The following is a 26,425-nucleotide window of genomic DNA, read 5'->3' as shown; positions in this document are numbered from 1 at the left end:
CAAAGAGATCTTGGGGTCTATGTTCATAGATCTTTGAAAGTTGCCACTCAAGTGGATAGAGCTGTGAAGAAGGCCTATGGTGTGCTAGCGTTCATTAGCAGAGGGATTGAATTTAAGAGCCGTGAGGTGATGATGCAGCTGTACAAAACCTTGGTCAGGCCACATTTGGAGTACTGTGTGCTGTTCTGGTCACCTCATTTTAGGAAGGATGAGGAAGCTTTGGAAAAGGTGCAAAGGGGATTTACCGGGATGTTGCCTGGAATGGAGAGTAGGTCATACGAGGAAAGGTTGAGGGCGCTAGGCCTTTTCTCATTAGAACGGAGAAGGATGAGGGGCAACTTGATAGAGGTTTATAAGATGATTAGGGGAATAGATAGAGTAGACAGTCAGAGACTTTTTCCCCGGGTGGAACACACCATTACAAGAGGACATAAATTTAAGATAACTGGTGGAAGATATAGAGGGGATGTCAGAGGTAGGTTCTTTACCCAGAGAGTAGTGGGGGCATGGAATGCACTGCCTGTGGAAGTAGTTGAGTCGGAAACGTTAGGGACCTTCAAGCGGCTATTGGATAGGTACATGAATTAGGGTAGAATAATGGAGTGTAGGTTAACTTCTTAAGGGCAGCACGGTAGCATTGTGGATAGCACAATTGCTTCACAGCTCCAGGGTCCCAAGTTCGATTTCGACTTGGGTCACTGTCTGTGTGGAGTCTGCACATACTCCCCGTGACTGCGTGGGTTTCCTCCGGGTACTCCGGTTTCTTCCCACAGTCCAAAGATGTGCAGGTTGGGTGGATTGGCCATGAAAATTGTCCAAAATTCTTTGATTAACCTAGGACAAAAGTTTGGCGCAACATCGTGGGCCGAAGGGCCTGTTCTGTGCTGTATTTCTCTATCTACTCGTGACAGTAAGCGATTTTCATTTTCATTTCATTATTCACATTTTGTATTTTCTACATGTTCTATGGGTGCAATTCTGGCCTTGGCTGACTCTCTGTGTGTAGTTTGCACATTCTCCCCGTGTCTGCGTGGGTTTCCTCCGGGTGCTCCGGTTTCCTCCCATAGTCCAAAAATGTGCAGATTAGGAAAATTGGCCATGCTAAATTGCCCCGTTGTGTGCCCAAAGATGTGCAGGTTAGGTGGGCTATAATCAATTGGGAAACATTACTTAAACGGGTGAATGTGGACAGGCAATGGCAAACATTCAAAAAGCACATGGGGAACTGCAACAATTGCTTATTCCTGTCTAGCACAAAAGTAAAACAGAAAAGGTGGTCAATCCATGGCTTACAAGGGAAATTAGAGATAGCATTCGATCCAAGGAAGAAGCTTACAAATTGGCCAAGAAAAACAACAGGTCTGAGGATTGGGAGTAGTTTAGAATTCAGCAAAGAAGAACTAAGGGATTGATTAAAAAGGAAAAGATAGAGTACAAGAGTAAGCTTGCTGGGAACATAAAAACTGACTAAAAGTTTCTATAGGTACATGAAGAGAAAAAGATTGGTGAAGACAAATGTAGGTCCCTTACAGTCACAAACAGGGAAATTTATAATGGGGAAGAAGAAATATCTGAACAATCAATACATACTTTGGTTCTGTGCTCAAAATGAGAACAAAAATAAGATACCAGAAATGTTGGAGTACGCAGAGTTTACTGAGAGAGAGGAACTGAAGAAGATCAATATTAGTAGAGAAATGGTGTTAGGGAAATTGATGGGACTGAAGGCTGATAAATCCCCAGGATCTGATAATCTACATCCCTGAGTACTTAAGGAATGGCTCTAGAAATAGTGGATGCATTGGTGGTCATCTTCCAGGATTCTATAGACTCTGGGACAGTTCCTAAAGATTGGAGAGCAGCTAATATAGCTCACTATTTAAATGGGAGGCAGAGAGAAAACAGTGGCAGGATCGCAGAGTCAGCATGGATTTACGAAGGGGAAATTTACTTGAATTCTTCAAGGCTGTAACTAGTGGAGTTAATGAGGGGGAGCCAGTGGGGGTAATGGTTTGAGATGGATAGAAAACTAGTAGGCAGACAGGAAACAAAGAGGTATGAATTAACAGGTCTTAAAATTTTTTTTTTTTACAGGATCCAATTACTTGTTTTCCAATTAAGAAGCAATTTAGCATGGCAAATCCACCTAACCTGCACACCTTTGGGTTGTGTGGGTGAGATCCACGTAGACATGGGGAGAATGTGCAAACTCCACACGGTCAGTGACCCAGGTCCAGGATCAAACCCTTGTCCTCAGCGCCGTAGGCAGCAGTGCTAACCACTGCACCACCGTGCCGCCCAAGAATGAAAGAGTCCCTTTCAAGTTGGCAGTGACTAGTGGGGTAACGCAGGGTGCTTGGACCCCAGGTATTTACAATGTATATTCGTCATTTAGATGAGTGAACAAAATGTAATTTCTCCAAATTTTCAGGTTACAGAAAGTTGGGCGATGGGGGAAGCTGTCAGGAGAATGCAGAGATCCTACAGTGTGATTTCGAAAAATTGAGTGGGTGGGCAAATGATTGCCAGTTGCAATATAATTTGGATAACTGCAAGTTAATCCACTTTGGTAGCAAAAATGGGAAGGCAGACTATTATCTGAAAGGCCATAAATTAGAGAGGGGAATGTACAACGAGACATGGGTATCCTCATACATAAGTCATCAAAGGTAAGTCTGCAGGTACAGCAGGCGGTAAAGAAGGCAAATAGTATGCAAGCCTTCATTGAGAGAAGAATTGAGTACAGGAGCAGGGATGTCTTGCTGCAATTATACGGTGCCTTGGTGATGCCACACCTGGAATATTGTGCGCCGTTTTGGTCTCCTTATCTGAGGAAGAATATTCTTGCTAAAGAGGGAGTGCTGCAAAGGTTTATCAGACTGATTCCTGGGATGGCAGGACTGACGTGTGAGGAGAGATTGAGTCGGTTAGGATTGTACTCACTGGAGTTCAGAAGAATGAGGGAGGATCTCATAGAAACCTATAAAATTCTAATAGGACTAGATAGGGTAGATGCAAGAAATATGTTCCCGATGGTGGGAGCGCCCAGAGCCAGGGGTCACAGTCCTGAGAATACAGGGTAGACCATTTAGGACAGAGAATTTATTACCACAGGAAGTAGTTGAGGCCAAAACACTGTTTTCAAGAAGCAGTTAGATATAGCACTTGGAGCGAAGGGGATCAAAGGATATGTGTGTTGGGGGGGGGGGGGAATTAGGCTATTGCGTTGGATGATTAGGCAAAATCTGAATTGAATGGCGGAGCAGGCTCGATGGGATCGAATGGCCTCCTCTTGCTCCAATTTTCTGTTTCTATGTTTATGGGGTTATGGGGATAGGGTAAGGGAATGAGCTTTGTTGGATGCTCTTTCGGAGAGCGGACCCAATGGGCTGAAATGGCCTCCTTCTGCAAGGTAGTGGTTCTATTCTATGGATGTTCTAATTCAGAGGTGAAATCGAAGTGCTCACGCAGCATTTTTAGCACCTCGGGCGTGATTCTCCCAACGGGAGACTAAGTGCCGACGGCGGAGTGAAACCGGAGTGTTTCACTCCGGCGTCGGAGGGCCGCTCCTCGCCCCCTATTCTCCCACCCCCAGGGGGCTAGGAGAGGCGCCGCGTCAATTTCGCACGCCGGGCCTTGGCGCCCGTGTCAAAGCGGCGCCACCTAAATGACGCGGCCGGAGGCGCTTAAATGACGTCACCCGTGCATGCACAGGTTGGCCGGCGCCAAGCCGCGCATGCGCGGTTGCCGTCCTCCCCGCGGGCGCCCCGCAAGACATGGAGGATTGATTTTGCGGGGCGGCGGAGGGAAAAGAGTGCGTCTTTTAGAGACGCCGGCCCGCCGATCGGTGGGCACCGATCTCGGGCCAGACCCCCACTGTGCACCCCCCTGGTGCTCGATCCTCCACCCCCCCCCCCCCCCCCCCACAGGCCGCACACGCAGCATTCGCACGCTGTTCACGCCGGCAGCGACCAGGTGTGGTTGGCGCCGTCGTGAACCGGTCGTATTGGGCAGGCCACTTCGATCGTTAGAAACGGCGAGCGGCGATTCTCCGAGCGGCCTGTCGTAAACGCGGCACGCCGTTTTGGGGGGGGGGGGGGGGAGAATCGCGCCCCTTGAGTCTTTGTACTTGTTTTTCAAGCTATTCAATGGTTAAAGCTGCTAACTTTTGCCAAGTTAAATACTCTTCTCCTACATATGATTTCACATTAAAGCTAACCATTCCACTTTCAAGTGTAAAGACCCAAAACCTGCTGCCCAATAGTTTTAAGGCACTTTGCCACAATTCTATCAAGTTAAATCCAAGAAACATTCCTTACCACGTTATGTTCTTTCATTCTCGCAGTTGGGTTTCCTCCAGTCATCTGCAGGACCTTGGACTGATCATCAGACCAAATCTGCCTATCGGTCAACATAATTATCCAAGTTAGTCTTGATCTTCCCACTTCACCAGCCCTTCACAACTGTCAGTCTATTTTTTTGAAATTTCAGTCACGATTTCATAAAACATCAATCTTCCCATCTTGCGCCTCCTTTCTATTGGGACGATTCTTCCTGTGACACCCTGATATACATTTTCACCATCGCTAACTTCAGCTGCTCACCCCAGGCACAGTCCAAGTTAATGCAATGTCGAAGAATCTTTCTCTTATCATTATCCACATCCCCCAACGCTCTCCTGCCAGCAATTAATCCTCATGCCCTCTGATCAAACGCACTGTATTCATGGCCCACAGTGCAGGAAGTCTACTCTACCAGCGTTGATCTGTGACAGAAATAGGTCTGCACTGCCAACAGTGTTGGCCGAGGCGAGGTGACTCTTCACCGCCAATTTTAATCTGTGCGGAGAAGCGCTTTTGATTCAAGCAGACTTGTAAACTCAATGTGGCCGTCAAACCTGAGCATTCAAGTAACTTATATGTTTTAAAATGCTGTAAAGATCTAATCACAGGCTGGTTGCTAGCTGTGTTAGTAGGCCTACCAGCAGTGAGTGCAGAGGGGTTGGGCAGAGCAAGCGGTCAGTGTGTGCGCCGGGGTGCATAGTGCGGTGGAAAGGAATGTGCGGCGGGGAGCGCGAAGGGGTTGATGAGAGAAGAGGCAACACGAGGGTGGCAGTGAGAGGAGAGGCAACGCGGGGGGGCGGTGAGAGGAGAGGCAACGCGAGGGGGGCGGTGAGAGGAGAGGCAACGCGAGGGGGCGGTGAGAGGAGAGGCAACGTCGATGGGGCAGTGAGAGGAGAGAGGCAACGCGAGGGGGCGCGGTGAGAGGAGAGGCAACGCGAGGGGGCGGGTGAGAGGAGAGGCAACACGAGGGGGCGGTGAGGAGGAGAGGCAACGCGAGGGGGGCGGTGAGAGGAGAGGGCAACGCAAGGGTGCGGTGAGAGGAGAGGGCAACACGAGGGTGCGGTGAGAGGAGAGGCAACGCGAGGGGCGGTGAGAGGAGAGGCAACGCGAGGGGGCGGTGAGAGGAGAGGCAACGCGGAGGGGGTGTTGAGAGAGAACGCGAGGGGGCTGGAGAGAGAACGCGAGGTGGCCGTGAGTGATAATGGGGATAGGCGTGAGAGAGAACGCGAAGAGGCAGCGAGAGGGAACGCGAGGTGGTCGGCGAGAGAGAATGCGAGGGGGCGGCGAGAGAGAATCGAGGGCCGGCGAGGGAGAACACGAGGGGGCGGTGAGAGAAACGCGACGGGGGGGCGGCGAGAGAGAACGCGAGGGGGCGGTGAGGGAGAACAACGCGAGGGGGCGGGAGAGAGAACACGAGGGGACCGGCGAGAGAAACGCGAGGGGGGCGGCGAGAGAGAACGCGATGGGGCGGTGAGAGGAGAACGCGAGGGGGCGGGAGAGAGAACGCGAGGGGGCGGGAGAGAGAACGCGAGGGGGCGGAGAGAGAACGCGAGGTGGGCGGGAGAAAGAACGCGAGGGAGCGGTTTAGAGGGAACGCGAGGGGGCCGGTTAGAGGAAAACGGAAGGGGACGGTGAGGGGGAACGCGAGGGGACGTGAGGGGGAACGCAAGGGACGGTGAGGGGGAACGCGAGGGGGACGGTGAGGGGGAAACGCGAGGAGACGGTGAGAGCGAACACGAGGGGACGGTGAGAGGGAACGCGAGGGGGCGGGGAGAGGGAACGCGAGGGGGCGGGGAGAGGGAACACGAGGGGGTGGGGAGAGGGGACGCGAGGGGGTGGGGAGAGGGGACGCGAGGGGGCGGGGAGAGGGAACACGAGGCAACGGTGAGAGAGAACGCGAGGGGGGGGCGAGAGAGAACGCGAGGGGACGGTGAGGGGGAACGCGAGGGGACGATGAGGGGGAACGCGAGGGGGTGGAGAGGGGGAACACGAGGCGACGGTGGAGAGAGAACACGAGGGGGCGGGAGAGAGAACGCGAGGGGGCGGTGAGGGAGAACGCGAGGGGGGGCGGGGAAGGGAACACGAGGGGGTGGGGAGAGGGAACGCGAGGGGACGGGGAGAGGGAACGCGAGGGGACGGGGAGAGGGAACGCGAGGGGACGGGGAGAGGGAACACGAGGGGGTGGGGAGAGAGAACGCGAGGGGGCGGTGAGAGAGAACGCACGGGGACGGTCAGAGAGAACGCTGGGGGCAGTGAGAGAGAACGCGAGGGGGCAGTGAGAGAGAACGCGAGGGGGCGGGGAGAGAGAATGCGAGGGAGCAGTGAGAGAGAACGCGACGGGGCGGTGAGAGAGAACGCGAGGGGGCGGTGAGAGAGAACGCAAGGGGGCGGTGAGAGAGAACGCGAAGGGTCGGTGAGAGAGAACGCGAGGGGACGGTGAGGGGGAACGCGAGGGGATGGTGAGAGAGAACGCGAGGGGATGGTGAGAGGGAACACGAGGGGGTGGGGAGAGGGAACACGAGGGGGCGGGGAGAGGGAACACGAGGGGGTGGGGAGAGGGAACACGAGGGTGCGGGGAGAGGGAACGCGAGGCGACGGTGAGGGAGAACGCAAGGGGACGGTGAGGGGGAACGCGAGGGGGCGGTGAGAGAGAACGCGAGGGGACGGTGAGAGAGAACGCGAGGGGGCAGTGAGAGAGAACGCGAGGGGGCAGTGAGAGAGAATGCGAGGGGGCAGTGAGAGAGAATGCGAGGGGGCAGTGAGAGAGAATGCGAGGGGGCAGTGAGAGGGAACGCGAGGGGGGGCAGTGAGAGAGAATGCGAGGGAGTGGTGAGAGAGAATGCGAAGGGGCAGTGAGAGAGAATGCGAGGGGGCGGTGAGAGAGAACGCGAGGGGGCGGTGAGAGAGAACGCGAGGGGGCGGTGAGAGAGAACGCGAGGGGGCAGTGAGAGAGAACGCGAGGGGGCAGTGAGAGAGAACGCGAGGGGGCAGGAAGAGAGAACGTGAGGGAGCAGTGAGAGAGAACGCGAGGGGGGTGGGTGAGAGAGAACGCGAAGGGGGGCGGTGAGAGAGAACGCGAGGGGGCGGTGAGAGAGACCGCGAAGGGGCAGTGAGAGAGAACGCGAGGGGGCGGTGAGGTTAGAACGCGAGGGGGCGGTGAGAGAGAATGCGAGGGGCATGAGAGAGAACGCGAGGGGTCGGTGAGATAGAACGCAAGGGGACGGTCAGAGAGAACGTGAGGGGCAGTGAGAGAGAACGCGAGGGGGCGGTGAGAGAGAAACGCGAGGGGGGCGGTGAGAGAGAACGCAAGGGGACGGTCAGAGAGAACGTGAGGGGGCAGTGAGAGAGAACGCGAGGGGGCAGTGGAGAGAGAACGCGAGGGGGCGGTCAGAGAGAACGTGAGGGGGCAGTGAGAGAGTGTGTACCCCGCTGGCAGTTTTCATAGAATTTGCAGCACAGATAAAGTTAATTTGATCTATCCCATTTTTGTTGGTGTATATGTTCCCCACAAGCTTCTTCCCACTCTTCTTGATCACAATATCAGTGTAATCTTCAACTTCATTCTTTCTCAAGTATTTATCAACTTGCTTTAATGTATCTCTACCGGAATTACTGAATGGTTACAATGCAGACGGCCATTCAGCACACTGCAACAGCAACTCAGTTAGTCCCACTTCTCGGCCGTTTCTCTGTACCACAGTTAAATCTTTTGTCTTCAGGTAGTCATCCTGTTCCCTTTTGGAAACCACAATTAAATATGTTGCAGAAAGAGGTTTTTCCTCAGGTAGTCTCTGGTTCTTCACCTTCTGTCAATTGGAACAGTTTCTTCCCATTTACACTCTCTAGACCTTTCATGATTTTGAACAAGTCTAACAAATCTTCTCTCAATCTCTGTTCTCCAATGAGAACAGCCCCAATCTATCCACATAACTGAAGGTTCTCATGGTCAGAACCATTCTTGTAAATCTTTTCTGCACACTTTCCAAAACCTGCACCTCCTTCCCGTTGAGGCTAACCAGTGTGTGACTTACTTGATTTTGTACTCTGTGCCCCAATGAATAAGTGCAGGATTTTGTATGATTTATTAACTGATTTCTCAAACTGCCCTACCACCTTCAATGAGTTAGGCACATATACACCCAGCTCCCTCTGCTCCTGCATTCCCTTTAGAATTGTATCCTTTATTTCAGTGTTCTTCAAAGTTGGGGCGCGACAATCGACGTGCATGCGCATTCCGCGAACAGATTTTTTTAAAATCAGCCGCATTGCGCATGATGATCGGTGTGCATGAGCAAATCGGGCACACATGCGCAGTGCGGCTGCAATTTTAAAAATGGTTTGCAGCTTTTGCTTTACAAGTTTTGTAGTGGTTTTTATTCATTTATTTTATTCATTTAGTTTTATTTTTTCATTTATTTTATTTGTTCATTTTTTTTATAAGTTCTGGGGGGTTTTATTCATTTGTTTCATTTATTTTACTCATTTTATTTTTTTTTACACAAGATCGGGGCGGGGGTTTATTTGATAAAACTTTACAGGAAAAAAATTAGAACTTTGGATAGAAGGAGACTCCATACTTTCCGACACCGGAATGCTTCACCTTCATCCAACAGGTTCTATTGGAGGAGCGTGTACGAGGGCCAAAGGGACCATTGGGGCCAAATGGACCCAAAACCATTTCCTCCAGTTTTGTCAGCAGCGAACAAGGTGAGAGAAAATGGTGGGTCGCGCAGGTCGGCCGGTGTGGGTCGCTCAGGTCGGCCGGTGTGGGTCGCTCAGGTCGGCCGGTTGGTAAAAATGGGTCCCCGGAAAAAAGTTTGCAGAACACTGCTTTATTTTGTGTCACCTCTCCTCGTTCTCTGACCAAAATGTATCACTTCACACTTCTCTACATTGAATTTAATGTGTCTGCCTATTGCACCAGCCTATTGATATCCTCTTGAAATCTATCAGTACCCTCCTCACCATTCACAATGCTTTCAAGGTTTGCGTCATCTTCAATTTTTTAAATTGTGCCCTGTACACCCAGGCCTTGATTATAAATATGAAGCAAGAAAAGCAGTGATTCCTCCATATACCATCTACCAGATTGAAGTAAGGAAACTTTTCTGTCGATGTTTTAATTCGCTTAAATTAAATAATTAAATTGTTGCATCAGGAAGCTCTAGCTATGCTAAAGGCTAATGTTTCAAAACACCTTATAGTTCGAAATACAATGCCAACTGGCACTGATATTTTTCACTTAAAAAGCAGAGTTTTACTGACTCATGGAATCTAAACTAAGTAATACAGAGGAAAACAACTTAATAGTAGATTTAGAAATGTTATGGCCAACATTTGGAAATCTTTCCGGAGAATCGTGCCCAAGTGTTGTAGCGAGCGCAAACTGCCGCGAGCTTCATGGCACTTGGCCCGGCGAGGCCCAACACTATTCAACGTTAATTGGTCTACTTAACGAGGCCACATGGGCTTCTCACCACAAATGACGGCATGGCAGCTGATTCTCCGGGACCGCGCTCGCCAGATCCCGCTAACTAGGTCGAGCAGCACTTAAGCTGCATTTGCTCAGTCAACCCCAGCCAGCTCACAACAACGGCGCCGAGGAGACCAACCCCAAGATTCGGGGACGATGACCCAGGGAGGTTGCTAGACACTGCAGAGGCCAGGAGGGAAGTCCCGTTCCCTCGAGGGTCCCGGAGAGTGAGCCACAGGGCAGCCAGTGGGATGAGGTGTCAGCAGCAGTCAGCTCGGGGTTTATGACCAGAAGGACAGGTCTTCAGTGCATGAAAAAGGTCAATGAGCTACACCGGGAGCATGAGTGAGTAGACACCAACACCCCTGGCCAAGGAAGTATCCACCCCCCCAACTCTCCATGCAACCCCAGCCCTTACTCCACCACCCCCCTTCCCACACACACCCATAACCCCCAACCCCCCCGATTGTGAACCACGTGTGTGGCTAACGATGCCCTCTCTGTGTCTCCTCAGAAAAAGCTCTCCCTCAATCGTCAGGAGAGGGCCCAGACTGGCGGTGGGGTGTCGGACATAAGAATCCTCACCTCCTTCGAGGAGCATGCCCTGGAGGTGACTGCGGTGGCCAAGGACAGGGCGGTCACCCACACAGAGGCTGTCAGACGCCGCAGAAATGAGGAACCACCGGGCTCCACCTGGAGGACCTGTCAAACCTGAGTAGTGATTGCCTTACTGACTGACCCATCGCTCCCACTGACCACATGTTCATTCTCCTGCAGGTCCTCCAGCCAATGGAGCCGGACCATCCCTGGTGGCCTCCCTCTCCTGACTCCAAGGAGAACACCTCAGAGAGCTCCGAGGATGCAACTGTTATAGTTGCACAGCTGTCATCCCCATCCTCCACCAGCCCAGATACACACACCTCGCTGGGAAACGTTAGTGGACAGACTTCTTGGGCACAAAGTGGTGCGTATAGCACTGCCGATGATGCACATCTCACATGCAGGAACCTCCAGGCAAGACAGCAGTCAGAGGGCTGCTGTATCACAGGACCCAGCTAAGTCCCAGCTTGATGCTGAGCTTATGGAAGTGGGTTACCTGGAGCTGACAGAGACAAAGGGAGCGGCTGGGACATTCAGGGGGAAATGTCAGCGTCGCTGCAGCAGATCCATAGCTACTTGGAGGAGTACAGAAGCTGCGGGTGCAGGAGATAACACAGGTAATGAGTGGCACCGAGGCCAACACTGCTAGGATGGCGACCGCAGTGCGGAGCCTGGTGATGACATCGGCACCATTAGTGAAGGGAGTCCAGGGCGTTGCGTAGTCGGTGATGGCCATGACTGAGGACCTCCGATGGCGGCAGGTAGGAGAAAGCCGCACCTTGGAGGGCTCTCGCCCGAGAATTGATTTTTCGGAGTTTTGCAGCCCCGTCCCAGGAGCAACTTTTGATGAAACAAGGGTAGGAAGGTATAGAAGAGAGATATACAAATCTCAAAGAAAAACGGCCATTAAAAAGGGGGCTCAAAAGTTCCGCCGGTGGGTGGCAAGGTCAGCTCAGGAACTGGAAGGAAGGTGGAGGCAGGAGCGCCGGGTGAGGCCGCACTGCTCAAGGTAGAAAGGATGACCGAGGCGATGGCCGTAGAACTTGAAAACAGCTCACAAAACACATGGAAGCGATGAGGAAGGAGATGGGGGCGGTATTGAAAGTGCTGGTGGAGGAGGCGATTGCCCCGGTGAGGGCGGTGGTATCAAGCGCAGAGGTGCGGGAGCAAGGTGAGACACTGAAGGAAGTGGAAGAGGCATTATCACAGCACAATGATCAACTCACCTCGATGGGGAAGGAGCTGCGGAGGGTGATGGAGACCAACAAGGGTATGCAAGCCAAAATGGAAGACCTGGAAAACAGATCCAGGTGACAGAATCTGAGGATTGTGGGTGTGCCTGAAGGGGTGGAAGGCCCGAGGCCGACGGAGTATTTTGCCACAATGTTGGCAGAGCTATTGCGGGAGGGGGAAGATCCCTCTCGATACGAACTGGATCGGGCTCATAGGTCGTGGAGGCCTATACTAAAGGCGAGTGAGCCGCCAAGAGTAGTGACTGTATGTTTTCGTAGGTACCGCGTGAAAGAGAAGGTCCTGTGCTGGGTGTTGGAACCAACAATTCTACGGACACGTGCTTGTAGGATTAGAATAGCGATTTTAATATACTCACAACAGAGCCAGCCGGTTAGCCATTGAACTTTCTGTGAACTGGCCGGCTGACCATGTGGCACTGATCTTTATACAGCAGCTCGCAGGGGAGGAGTCCTGGGCGGAACTAAGGGAGAAGCCCAGTACAATTCTCGAGCATTCCCAGAGCTACTCCCCCTGGTGGTCAGGTAGTGCAACTGCACTTACAATATAGGCACATGTATATACAGATTATAATCCGGTATGAATCACATTCAGCACACTGGGCAAAGCAGAAGCGAGAGGTGCAGTGGGCTGGAGTTGGTATACGCATATACCAGGACTTTACGGTGGAGTTGGCAAGGAGGCGGGCGGCCTTCGGCCGTGTGAAGACGGCACTGTATAACAGTAAGGAGCGGCATAATGTATCCAGCTAAATTGAGGGTGAGCTACAAATCCAAAGACTTTTATTTTGAGACGGTGGAAGCGGCAGAGGTGTTTGCGAAGGCAGAAGGGCTGTGGCAGAAGTGAGAAATGGGACTGAGGACTGATCTTGCACTGAGGGTAGGTGGTTGGTAAGAGAGTACGTAGCTGTATGTAGCTTTATCATTTCACTGCATGTTGTTGTAAATGAGTCGACGCTGTCTATTTGGACAAGGTAAGAGTTGGGACTTTCCTTTGCAATGATGGTTCTTTGGGGCTTGTGGGTTTATGTTGGGGTTGTGTGTTAAAGGGAATTTCTTTGTTTTCCTGGGACCGGGCAAGGGGGAAGGAGACTCAGGCGGGGGCCTCCACACTGGCTGGTTTAAGCCGGCCAGTGAACAGGAGTGAGGTGGGGGAGGGGCTGCAGCCATCAGAGCCTGGGAGAACAGGTTTCAATGAGCCTAGCCGGGGTGATAAGTTGGGGGAAGGAATTGATACTGGGTGAGGTGCCTTTGAGAGCAAGTGGAGGAGAGGAGTCTGGGAGGAGGGGTGGGGGTCTTTACAATTCATGGGTGTCATTCATTGTACACTTCCGGGGATTGGATGGCCTTGATTTGACATTGTATCCGTTACTGTTTATTGTTTATTGGTAGGGGTACGTTTTGAAGAAAATTTGAAAAAGGAGAATAAAAACATTTTAAAAAAATGATCGAGTGTCTCGGCAGAATGGCCAACTCGCTGGGGGATGTCCAGACCAACCGTGAGATTCTACGGGACATGTCCTAATCTCAGATGGACATGGCCGAGGCGCTGCGTAGCATGTCCCAGTCAGGGCCGGTTTTAAGCCTATTTGACCAATTTCATCAAATTGGGCCCCGCACCTTAAGGGGGCCCCGCGCCAGCGGCGACAGAGTTACCGTTTGAAGCCTTTTCTGTATTTTAAGAGGAACTATAGGGTAGTTTTTACTTTTGGGGAACGCACCGCATTACCGTCGACAAATCCTTCAGCCCTGCGCCGCCAAATCCTTCCGCCCGGGTAAGTAAGTTTCAAAATTTTAGTATATCAAGCATTTAATGTCTTTTTTTGGTTAAAGACGAGCATACTACACGAAATATAAACATACATAAATTTTTACTTTTGTAGAGTAGGGGCCCTGCCATCACTTTTCTAATTGGGCCCGCAATTCCTAGCACCGGCCCTGGTCCCAGTCACTGAGGAGCATGACCGAGGGCGTTGACATCATGGTGCAGACAATGGGGAACTGCCAGGGCTGGCAGAGCCAGATGATGCAGGGGCAGCCGGGGCTCGAACCAGCTGCCCCTCCCACCCAAGGTGAACTCAGGACCCTATGGTCACCGACCGTGAGGAGTGGCTGCTGAGCACCAACCCGGACCCTTCCCATGGAGTGGCGGAGGTGGCCACCAGCTCACCCAAGTTCCATCCCTCTGATGAGGCTGCGTCTCGAGGTCAGCACACGGGACAGGGCCCACCGACCTCAGAGGACGTCCGCCTGGGTCATCAAAGGCCACGGGACGAGGTAGGCAGCTGGCAACCTCCACCTCAGATGTGCATCCTGGGGAAACACCTAGATGTAGTGGTGGAGCTAGGAGGGCCAGGCATGTTGTGAATCACTGAGGGCACCGGGGCAGGGGGTAGGTAGGGGGGCTGGGGTACGGCAGCAAGGCGAGTGGGGTACTGTACAGCACATTAAACTCCTTTTTGCACAACCATTATGATGCCTCTGTCATTTTCTCCTGCAATGCTGTGACCCATCCCCTGGGTGTTCCGATGTTGCGTGTGTGGTGTTGCCTCCCGCAGTGTTCAAGCACAGTGTCCAGTAGCAAGGTTTGATTGGGATGCTGGACAATGACACCCATATGCTACATGGCTTGCCCACTCACGGCAATCCATTTGACATGTATGAAGTGCTCACTTAACCACGATTGCCAATTCCCTGTCAGCAATAGCCTTCATCCGCGCAGCCAGAGGCCTCAGCAGTCGATGGGGGGTATGGGTGATTGGTGGGGCAGACGGGCAGCGACAAAGGCTGCCCTGGAACGAGTAAACAAGATTTAGTGTGGCATGGTGGTGCTGCGAGCGGTTAACCTGCCCCCCCCCCACCTCCTCTCCCCGCCACCTCTCCCCTCCACCCCCCGCCTCCCCCCTTCAAACAGCTAAGTGCTTTCACTCCCTTTTTTGTCACCACAGAACGCCCTGTCAATCAAATGCAAGTTAAAGGTACTGCATTGTGAAATTGAATGAATGCTTAGCATTTCAAAGATTCTCTGGGGATTTCTTGCCTTTTCAAATGTTGCAGGTTTTCTAGAAAGGCTCAGACACTTCAAAAAGCAGCAGTTTTAAAGCACAGGTCTGAGGGAGCAGATGTGTGGAAAGGTAAAATGTTGCTGGCTTGATTCTTCTCTGAATTGTCTGATCTGCTCATCAGCTGTTAGGCACAGCAGTTCAGAGTGAGACTGTACTTGGCAATACTTACGCCAAAGCCCCCTCGGTGGAGTTCCAGCTGTAGGGAGGGGGCAGAGACAGATTCAGACTTCCAGCTTGTTAATTGCAGTCGAATCAATGCAAATCAGCTTTTTAGTGGGACGGATCTACCACCCGCCACCGATCCCATTTTTGGCCAGATGTGAGATTCTGCGCCCAATCGGGACTCTCGATCTTAGGGACGGAGAATGGAAAATCCCACCCTCAGGCAGGATTTAACTAAATAGGAACATTTAGTTTAGTTTAGCCACATGTTTCCCAGCGTTTGCAGTGCCGAGAAACACAACACTATAAAACGGCACTTACATTAGATAGGGGGTCTCAGTGGGGAATGAGAGGCCGAGGCCACACACAGCCCTGTTTTGTGCACGGAGGAGCTCCACTCCCTGGAATGCCTCAGTGTAGCGACCGATCTCTGGAGCCCCACTAAGTCTCAAAGGGACAGAATTGCCTGCGATGTGCAATTTGATAGAAACTAACGGTAATGTCCACAATTGTTCAGACAAATGACACTGGACAAACCAAAGATTCAATCTGGGAACCCAAACTGCTGGCTCATCAGTTGGTGACATAGATACAAGCACACCCATAGCATAGACCAGCTGTATTATCAAGCTTCACCTGCACTTGCAAAGTTTCAAAAGATTTCTCCAAACAAATCTAATTCCTGCAACAGTTTCAGCATGAGGAGTCAGACCAATACGGAGCAGAATAGTTCTGACTGGTGTTCTGGACCAACAGTTACCTCTCAACCAATATTACTAAAAGCAGATTATCTGGTTAGCGGATTGCTTTGTTGCACCTTGTGTACAAATTGATTACTGCATTTTGCACTTTGCAACAGCGTTTAAACTTCAAAAGTTCTTCACTGGCTGTAAATTGTTTTTGGATGTCCCAAATCATTGAGAGGTGCTACATAAATCGAAGGCTTACTTCCAATGTTGCCCAAATCACTGAGCTCATGGGCAGCATTTACCATTGGTTAGAAAAAGGTCTGAAACTGTTCCAACTCATTTCATTTTAGTTCATGCGAAAATCAGAGCTCCTTCCGCTGGTTAGATTTGAACTGTTATCCAGAGGTGTAAAACTATATTTAAACCCATTGGCTTTGCAATCTGCCAGAGTTGAATCCGCCAAAAAGCACGCATAGACAACAGGTAGAAAACAAAGACTGGGTTTATTTTGAAGTACAATAACCTCTGCTCCTTGAAGGGTCTCCCACCCTGACCTGAACCCAGGTTGGGGTTTATATACTGGTGAGATTTCACCTTGTTAAGGGGGAATCCCTGCTCCCTGTTACCAGGGAAGTTCATATTCTGTGGAGAATATGAGCGGGGGTTATAACAGCCAGTCTCGTTAATACTTGAAAATAAACTCACCACAATAAGATGCACTCTGTGGTGATTACAACATCCAGCCACTTTACTGCCATTAGCACTCTTTTCCCTTGGTTTCTGTGGCTATGACTCATCTTTCATTCTCTCACCCCACAGTATAAATACTTCCCACTTTCTATGTCTTTCAGCTTTGACAAAGGGTCTTCTGGACTCCAAACGTTAGCTCTTTTCTCTCCCTACAGATGCTGCCAGGCCTGCTGAGATTTTCCAGCATTTTCTCTTTGGTTACAGCCACTTTACTTGTTCTTACAGAAATTTAATAAAATTTCTTACCTTACATTGGTCTTTGCTGATGTTGATTTGTCAATACTAGGGTTCTTTCGTAAGGATGAACCTGAAATAACAATAACACTGATTCACGAATGCACCTAATGAATTCAGATCACCAGTTTTCATTCAGAACCCCCATGTAAATTAGTCAAGCTTGCAGAGGATACTGAACTGGGAGGAAAAGTTGATGCTCAGAAGACAGTTCAGGAAGGACAAAATATATAAATACTTGGAAAATTCACAGATAAAATTAAATATGGACAAGCACAAACGTAAAGGATTTTTTTTTTTTTTAATCAAGAGAGAATTCTTTACCCTGGGAATGCTCAGAACATGGAACCTGCCACCACAGGCAGCAGCTGAGGTGAATAGTAGAGTTGGATTTAAGGATAAGTACATGGGAGAGGAACTTAGGACGCTCTGAAGTATGGGAGGAGCTACATATACCAGCAGAATGGTTCGCACTGTTGCTTCACAGCACCAGGGTCCCAGGTTGGGTCACTGTCTGTGCGGAGTCTGCATGTGCTTCTTGTGTCTGCGTGGGTTTCCTCCGGGTGCTCTGGTTTCCTCCCAAAAGTCCCGAAAGATGTGCTGTTAGGTCATTTGGGCAATCTGAATTTTCCCTCAGTGTACATGAACAGGCGCGGGAATGTGACGACTGGGGGATTTTCACAGTAACTTCATTACAGTGTTAAGGCAAGCCTGTTTGCAACAATAATAACGATTCTTATTATTATGCAGTACAAATACAGCAGATTGGCCAAATGGCCTATCTGTGCTGTAAATTCTATTGGAAGTTGAAAGGCCATTTCCCCCTGTCTACATAGGGGGCATAGTTTCTAGATAAGGGATGACTGAGATGAGAAATTTCTTCATTCAGAGGTTGATGAGTCTTTGGAATTCTCTACCTCAGAGGGCTGTGGATGCTCAGCTGAGTATAAAGGCTCTCAGGGAATCAATGAGCAGGGGGACTGGACAGAAAAGCGGAGTTGAGGTTGCCAACTTACTAGATGTCAGAGCGCGTTCTAGGAGTTGCCTGACCTTTTTCTGCTCCCATTCCTATGTTCTTCGGAAAATAATGGTCAACATAAGTTCTCTCTCTAACCCAAGGATCATTGGGTAGGAATCAGGAAATGTGGCTGATACCCACCCTCTGTAACTCATAGGTTACAGGGCAGGGAGAAGAAATAGGAACCCTTGGGCGGGACGGTAGCTCAGTGGTTAGCATTATTGCTTCACAGCCCCAGGGTCCCAGGTTCGATTCCCGGTTTGGGTCACTGTCTTTGTTGGAGTCTGCATGTTCTCCCCGTGTCTGCGTGGGTTTCCTCCGGGTGCTCCGGTTTCCTCCCACAAGTCCCGAAAGACGTGCTGTTAGGTAATTTGGACATTCTGAATTCTCCCTCAGTGTACCCGAACAGGCGCCGGAATGTGGCGACTAGAGGATTTTCACAGTAACTTAATTGCAGTGTTAATGAAAGGCTACTTGTGAAAATAAAGATTATTGTTATATTTTCCACTTTTATTCCAGAAACAGTTGGAAGTCAATTATAATGGTCCAATGCCACCCCGTCTGGAATCAGTGAGCTTACAGCAGAACCTGCGATCTACCTGGTCAGTGTGGCTCAAATACTGGCTGGGTTAATTGTTCTGATACACAATATCTATCTAACTCCAGGTTAAATTAGATTGAAGATAAAAGGAAAGAAGTGATATGGGAGGAAGGAAGATAAATGTGATTAGAACTGTTGGCATGTAGAAGGCAAACAATGATTTTTTTTTTTACATAGAATTTACAGTGCAGAAGGAGGCCATTCGGCCCATCGAGTCTGCACCCTGCCCTACCCAGTTCAACACCTCCACCCTATCCCCATAACCCAGTACCCCACCCAACACTAAGGGCAATTTTGGACACTATGGGCAATTTATCATGGCCAATCCACCTAACCTGCACATCTTTGGACTGTGGGAGGAAACCGGAGCACCTGGAGGAAATCCACGCACACACGGGGAGGATGTGCAGACTCCACACAGACAGCGACCCAAGCCAGAATCGAACCTGGGACCCTGGAGCTGTGAAGCGATTGTGCTATCCACAATGCTACTGTGCTGCCAAATGGCCTTGTTTCCATATTGTAAGTTCTGTGTATGAGCCAATAAGTAACATGTTATATGACAACTAGGAAAGGAAAATAAGTGGTAGGAATATGAACTAAATGGTTACAAGGCACTGAAACTAGCAGGGCAAAGATAGTAATAGTAAAGAAAGCTAACTGGAGCTTGGAATGTGCAATGTTAGGAAGTACTTCTTTTTGCAGGGTGTTGTTGACCTCTGGAATAAGTTGTCAGGTTGTGCAGCGAGTGTGGTTCCATTGTAAACAGTCAAAATGGAGCTGGTTGACCAGAATTTATAGAAGATAGGTAGGATCAGGAATCCATTTGAGCTGTGGGCTCAAACTCACTGTGAACTTGGCTGACACTTACCAGTGTCCTTTCAGGGGGCCCTCGCAGCCAAAAGATAAACCAAATTCTTCAGCATTTAAGCAATCCCTTTTTGCTCAGAACAACTGAATAAGAGCTTTGTTCGGAGACATTCCATCTTACCTTTTGGTCAACAATTATTCTTTAGCTAATAAATATCTCAACAATATGGAAATCAAGTAGTTTCAAATGGTAGTTGACTATATATTTAGGAGTCTTACTTTACTTTCCAGTGTAGTGAGATTAGCTGTTATGTTATTACTAAATCTATTTTGTATTATTAAATCATATTAAACTAAAAATGACATTTAGCCAATACCATTTAATGCTGTGGTTTGTTTACTTCCTCCACTCAAATTCATCCGACCCACCTTAGTTCCTTCCCTCATCCTCGTACCGTAGCCCAAAATCCTCTTTCCAGATAGAACTCAGGGCTGAATTATAGAATGAACTTTCTGCTTTACATTTTAGGTTCTATGTAAATGCAAATTATTAGTGTAAGGACAAAATCTAAAGTGCAAAGTGAGTGCAAGGAAGAGTGGAGTTGAGCAATGTTTCACAATGCAGATCATCACTCCTACTGAAACTCCCCTAAAAACTATCTACATTTTAAAAAAAAAAATGTATTTTATTAAAAATATGCTTCAAAAAAGGTTCTAGCAAATAAACACCCAGGGAAACATATCGCCACCAATCAACTATACAGTCTGTACAGATTTTTTCCCTTTATCACCCCGCCCCCCACGACGAATAACTCCTCAAACACGGTCACAAACATACCCCACCGTTTCTCAAACCCCCTTGCACTTTCTCAAACCCCCTTAACTCAAACTTTATCTTCTCCAGGCAGCACGGTGGCGCAGTGGTTAGCACTGCCGCATCACGGCATCGAGGTCCTAGATTCGATCCCGGCTCTGGGTCACTGTCCGAGTGGAGTTTGCACATTCGCCCCGTGTTTGCATGGGTTTCAACCCCACAACCCAAAGATGTTCAGGATAAGTGGATTAGCCACGCTAAATTGCCCCTTAATTAGAAAAAAATGAATTGGGTACTCTAAATATATATATATTTTAAAAAACTTTTATCTTCTCCATTCACAGGAAGTCGTACAGGTCACCCAACCAAACCGCTACCCCCAGTGGTGATGCCAACCACCACTCCAGTAAAATTCGCCACCGCGCAATCAGAGAGGCAAAGGCCATGACATCGGCCTTCCTCCCCTCCATGAGCTCCGGCTTCTCTGAAAGCCCAAATATCACCACCAAACGGTCCGGGTCCACTCCCTCCTCCACTATCCTGGCTAAGACCGCGAACACTCCCGCCCATATCTTCCCAATTTTTCACAACCCCAAAACATGTGTGGGTGGGGCAGCACGGTGGCACAGTGGTTAGCATTGCTGCCTATGGCACTGAGGATCCGGGTTCGAATCCCGGCTCTGGGTCACTGTCCGTGAGGAGTTTGCACATTCTCCCCGTGTCTGCGTGGATTTCACCCCCACAACCCAAAGATGTGCAGGGTAGGTGGATTGGCCATGCTAAATTGCCCCTTAATTGGAAAAAATAATTGGGTACTCAAAATTTTTTTTTAAAACATGTGTGGGTGATTCGCTGGCCCCCGCCCACACCTCTCACACTCATCTGCTAGCCCCTGAAAGAATCCACTCATTCTCGCCCGAGTTATATGCACCCTTTGCGCCACCTTAAACTGTATCAGGCTCATCCTTGCACAAGAGGTCGTCCCGTTTACCCTTCACAGTGCCTCACTCCATACTTCCCAATTGATCTCCATTCCCAACTCCGCTTCTCATTTCTGCTTGATCTTAACCACCTGCTCGCCTCCCTGCTCCCCCAGCCACTTGTATACCCCCAATTCTTCCCTCTCCTTCCACATCCGGAAGCAGCAGTTTCTACAGCAGGGTGTATCCTGGCAACCTAGGGAACCCCCTCCAGACCTTTCACACAAAATCCCTAACCTGCAGATACCTGAACTCAGTCTCCCTCAGCAGCTCCACCCTCTCCCTTAGCTCCTCCAGACTGCTGTACCCTTCCTCCAAATACAGGTCCCTCACCTTGACCAGCCCCACTTCCCTCCACCTCCTGTATACACTATCCATCTCCCCCGGCTCAAGCCATGATTCTCACACAGCGGTGTTAACACCGATATCCCTTCCACCCTAAAATGCCTCCTCAACTGATTCCATAACTTGACAGTGGACTACACCACTGGGCTAATTATCTACATTTCCTGTCTTATACATGAATACATGCACAAAGTATTTCACATTAATGAGAATTTAACAACTTCTAACCTTTTTCCAAATAAAGTTCTCTTAGTGAAAGTTGGTGCTTAGCATACAACTGTGCTTACCCAGTTTTACTGTTGGCAGTGTAATTGGTTGGTTTTCATCAGCACTGTGTCTGTCCTTGGATTCGAACTTTACATGATGACACTGGCTGGGACCAGCAGAACTACTGCAAAGACATTTTGAAACCTTTGAGGAATGTAGCAGTTTTACACAAAAATAGTAATAATAGAGGAATTTTAGCAAACTTTTCTAATCAGTTCCTACTTCCCAGGTTTTCCTTTTGTGTTGGGCAAATAACAAATGTGATTGTAAAAAGCAAGAAAATGCTGCAAGTACACAGCTCGTCCCCAGTTTAAATTATTTCAGTTGCCAACCTTCATTAGAAGTGGAAGAAAAAGAAAGCTACTTAATTAAACTCCACAAAACAGATGGGACCTTCTGAGTACAATTTAATTAAACAGTGACCCCACTTCAAAAATATGTCATTGTCTGTGAAGCACCGTAGGACACCAAGGTTGTGAAAGGTGTTACATCATATTAGGCCCTCGTGTTCTTTCCCTCTCGCACTGCATATTTTTGATTTTCAAATATTTATCCAATTCCTTTTTAAAAGTTACAATTGAATCTGCTTCCATCATTCTTTCAACAGTGCATTCCTAACCTTCTCCAAGGAGAAATGGCCCAGCTTCTCTAGTTTCTTCACATAAATGAATTCCCCTCATTCCTGCTACGGTTTGAGAAAATCTTTTCTGCATCCTCTTCAAGGCTTTGAAATTCTTTCTAAAAAGTGACTCCCAGAACTGAACCCAATAATCTAGCTGAGGTCTAACTGATGATTCATAGAAGTCTACCATAAGTTCCAAACGTTTGTACTCTATTCCTCCATATATAAAACTAAGGGTCCTGTTTGTTTTTTTTCAAATACCTTCATCAACTGGTCCTCTCACCGCCAAAATCTTTTCTATGTAAATCTGAGTCTCTTTGATTCTGCATTTTCTTCAAAACTGTACCATTTTGTTTATATTGCCTCTTTCATTCTTTTTTCAAAATATATCAAACACATATAAATTCAAATTTGTTCTTTAGCAACTTCCAATACTTGCTAGCGCTCTCCTATTTACGTAACAAGTAACAGAAGATGTATGGCATTTTTGTCAGGGCTGAAAGAAGGTAGTAGTTTGCGTTGCAAATGCATACACCTTAATAAAGAGCTGGAAGGTAGAAGATGTCTCAAAATTGACAGATTATTTATCCAATATCTGGTATTGAATGAGCAAAATTTCTTCCAACTAAATATTGGGAAGATTGCAGCCATTGTCTTCGGTCTCTGCCACAAACTCTTCCCTGACAATCAACGCCAATCCCGCTTTTACCAGGCTGCTGCTGGAATAGCCAGGGAGGAGCTGAAGTATGCAGAGGGGGTCGAGTCAGGAGTTTGCCGCCGTGGGAAACGGGCCGAGTGGGAGGCACGGGCCTGTGGCGGGCAGAGGATGGGTTATGGCTAGTCGGCGGGGGAGGGGGGCAGGGAGCCCCCTGATCCGGCTGATAACCTGGAATGTGAGGGGACTGAATGGGCCGGTCAAACGGGCCAACGTGTTCGCGCACCTGAAGGGGCTGAAGGCGGACGTGGCCATGCTCAGGAGACGCACCTGAAGGTGGTGGATCAGGTTAGATTGAGGAAAGGATGGGTAGGCCAAGTGTTTCATTCAGGGCTGGATGCAAAAAATCGAGGGGTGGCAATCCTGGTGGGAAAGAGGGTGTCGTTTGAGGCGTTGAATGTGGTGGCGGACAGCGGCGGGAGGTATGTGATGGTGAGCGGCAAGCTGCAGGGGGAGGGGGTGGTGTTGGTCAACGTCTACGCACCGAACTGGGATGATGCGGGTTTTATGCGGCGCATGTTGGGCCGCATTCCAGATCTGGAGACAGGGGGGCCTGATAATGGGGGGGGGATTTTAATACAGTGTTGGACCCGCCACTGGATCGATCCAGGTCCAGGACGGGTAGGAGGCCAGCGGCAGCCAAGGTGTTGAGGGGGTTCATGGATCAGATGGGAGGGGTGGATCCTTGGAGGTTTGCGAGGCCTAGGGCCGGATCAACTTTTTCATTATGAGTACGGCGCTGATTCCGAGGGTGGAGGAAGCCGAATATTCGGCGACAGCCATTTCAGATCATGCCCCGCATTGGGTGGACCTCGAGCTGGGGGTGGAGAGAGACCAGCGCCCGCTCTGGCGCTTGGAGGTGGGGCTGTTGGCAGATGAGGAGGTGAGCGGGCGGGTTCGAGGAGGTATCATGAGGTACCTGGAGGCTAATGATAATGGGGAGGTCCGAGTGGGGACGGTCTGGGAGGCACTGAAGGCGGTGGTCAGAGGGGAGTTGATCTCCATTCGAACCCATAGGGAGAGGAGGGAGCGGAGAGAGAGGGAGAGGTTGGTTGGGGAGCTGGTGAGGGTGGACAGGAGGTACGCGGAGGCTCCGGAGGAGGGATTGCTGAGGGAGCGGTGTAGTCTTCAGGCCAAGTTTGACCTGCTGACCACTAGAAAGGCGGAGGCTCAGTGGAGGAAGGCACAGGGAGCGGTGTATGAATATGGGGAGAAGGCGAGTAGGATGCTGGCGCATCAGCTCCGCAAGCGGGATGCGGCTAGGGAGATTGGTGGAGTTAAGGATAGGGGAGGGAATGGGGGTAGATATCAATGGGGTCTTCAGGGACTTCTATGAGGAACTGTATCGGTCTGAACCCCCGGCAGAGGGGGGGGGAATGGGGCGCTTCTTGGACCGGCTGCGATTCCCGAGGGTGGAGGAGGGACAGGTGGAGGGATTGGGGGCGCCGTTTGAGCTCGAGGAGCTGGTCAAAGGGATTGGGAGCCGGGGAAGGGGCCGGGGCCAAATGGGTTCCCGGTCGAATTTTATAAGAAGTATGCAGACCTGTTGGGTCCCCTGTTGGTTAGGACCTTCAACGAGGCATGGGAGGGGGGGGCTCTGCCCCCAACTATGTCCCGGGCGATGATTTCCCTGATCTTTAAGCGGGACAAGGACCCCCTGCAGTGTGGGTCATACAGGCTGATCTCGATGTTAAATGTAGATGCCAAACTGATGGCGAAGATCTTGGCCACGAGAATAGAGGACTGTGCGCCACGGGTCATTCATGAGGATCAGACGGGGTGCGTGAAAGGGCGACAGTTGAACACGAACATACGGAGGCTCTTGAATGTTATAATGATGCCGGCAGTAGCGGGGTAAGCGGAGATAGTGGTGGCGCTGGACGCGGAGAAGGCCTTTGATAGGGTTGAGTGGGAGTACTTGTGGGAGGTGCTGGAAAGGTTTGGGTTTGGGGAGGGGTTTGTCAGATGGGTGAGGCTATTATATGAGGCCCCAATGGCGAGCGTGACCACGAATAGGGGGAGATTTTTTGGTTATATCGAGGGACGAGGCAGGGGTGTCCCCTGTCCCCCTGCTCTTTGCGTTAGCAATTGAACCCCTGGCCATGGCGTTGAGGGAGTCGAGGAACTGGAGGGGACTGGCGCGAGGGGGGAGGGGGAGGAGCACCGTGTGTCGTTCTATGCCGATGATTTATTGTTGTATGTGGCGGACCCGGTGGGGGGAATGCCGGAGGTGATGAAGATCCTTAGGGAATTTGGGGAGTTTTCAGGATACAAGCTCAACCTGGGGAAGAGCGAGCTGTTTGTCGTGCATCCGGGGGACCAGGAGGAGGGGATTGGTAGGCTCCCACTTAAAAGGGGGGAGAGGAGTTTTAGGTACTTGGGAGTCCAGGTGGCCAGGAGCTGGGGGGCCCTACACAAACTCAACCTTACAAGGCTGGTGGAGCAAATGGAGGAGGAGTTCAAAAGATGGGACATGCTGCCGCTGTCGCTGGCGGGCAGGGTGCAGTCCGTCAAGATGACGGTGCTCCCGAGGTTTTTGTTCCTGTTCCAGTGCCTTCCCATCCTTATCCCGAAGGCTTTTTTCAGGAGGGTCAACAGGAGCATTACGGGGTTTGTGTGGGCGCATGGGACCCCGAGGGTGCGAAGGATGTTCTTAGAGCGGGGCAGGGATAGTGGGGGGCTGGCGCTGCCCAACCTCTGTGGGTACTATTGGGCTGCTAACGCAGCGATGGTGCGTAAGTGGGTGATGGACGGGGAGGGGGCAGCATGGAAGAGGATGGAGATGCAGTCCTGTGTGGGCACGAGCCTGGAGGCGCTGGTGACGGCGCCGCTGCCGCTCCCTCCTACGAGGTATACCACGAGCCCGGTGGTGGCGGCTACCCTCAAAATATTGGGGCAGTGGAGGCGACACAGGGGGGAGGTGGGGGCCTCGATGAGGTCCCCGATACAGGGGAACCATCGGTTTGTCCCGAGGAATATTGACGGTGGGTTCCTGGATTGGCACAGGGCGGGTATTAGGAGGTTGGGGGACCTGTTTTTAGATGGGAGGTTTGCTAGCCTGGGTGAGCTAGAGGGGAAGTTTGGGCTCCCCCTGGGGAACATCTTCAGATACATGCAGGTCAGGGCGTTTGCCAGGCGGCAGGTGACGGGGTTCCCGCTGTTGCCCCCGCGTGGGGTCCAGGACAGGGTGCTCTCGGGGGTGTGGGTTGGGGAGGGGAAGATTTCGGAAATATATCAAGTGATGCAGGAGATGGACGAGGCCTCAGTGGTGGAGCTAAAGGGTAAATGGGAAGAGGAGCTGGGTGAGGAGATTGAGTAGGGGACGTGGGCGGATGCTCTAGGAAGGGTAAACTCCTCCTCTTCTTGTGCGAGGCTCAGCCTCATACAGTTTAAGGTGCTGCATAGGGCTCATATGACCGGGATGAGGATGAGTCGGTTCTTTGGGGGTGAGGACAGGTGCAATAGGTGCTCGGGGAGCCCAGCGAATCATGCCCATATGTTCTGGGCATGCCCAGCACTGAGGGAATTTTGGAAGGGGGTAGCGAGCACGGTGTCGACGGTGGTAGGATCCAGGGTCAAGCCAGGCTGGGGACTCGAAATTTTTGGGGTTGCGGTGGAGCCGGGAGTGCAGGAGGCGAAAGAGGCCGGTGTTCTGGCCTTTGCATCCCTAGTAGTCCGGCGGAGGAT

General features: G+C 50.6%; 1 protein-coding gene across 1 annotated transcript in view; it reads right to left on the bottom strand.

The window, feature by feature from the left end:
- Positions 1-26,425, bottom strand: part of LOC119958255 (sentrin-specific protease 2-like) — a 145,106-nt gene that overhangs the window by 66,527 nt on the left and 52,154 nt on the right. Inside the window, exons 8-10 of the mRNA XM_038786692.1 lie at positions 21,422-21,525; positions 16,579-16,639; positions 4,320-4,401 (exon numbers count right to left, since the gene is read on the bottom strand). Of these exons, the coding sequence (XP_038642620.1) occupies positions 4,320-4,401; positions 16,579-16,639; positions 21,422-21,525 (247 nt within the window). The remainder of the gene's footprint in view (positions 1-4,319; positions 4,402-16,578; positions 16,640-21,421; positions 21,526-26,425) is intronic.

This window comes from Scyliorhinus canicula, chromosome 2 (assembly GCF_902713615.1).
Source record: "Scyliorhinus canicula chromosome 2, sScyCan1.1, whole genome shotgun sequence".
NCBI lineage: Eukaryota > Metazoa > Chordata > Chondrichthyes > Carcharhiniformes > Scyliorhinidae > Scyliorhinus > Scyliorhinus canicula.
The sequence above is the reverse complement of the archived record's forward strand: the minus strand, read 5'-3'. Positions and strand labels throughout refer to the sequence as shown.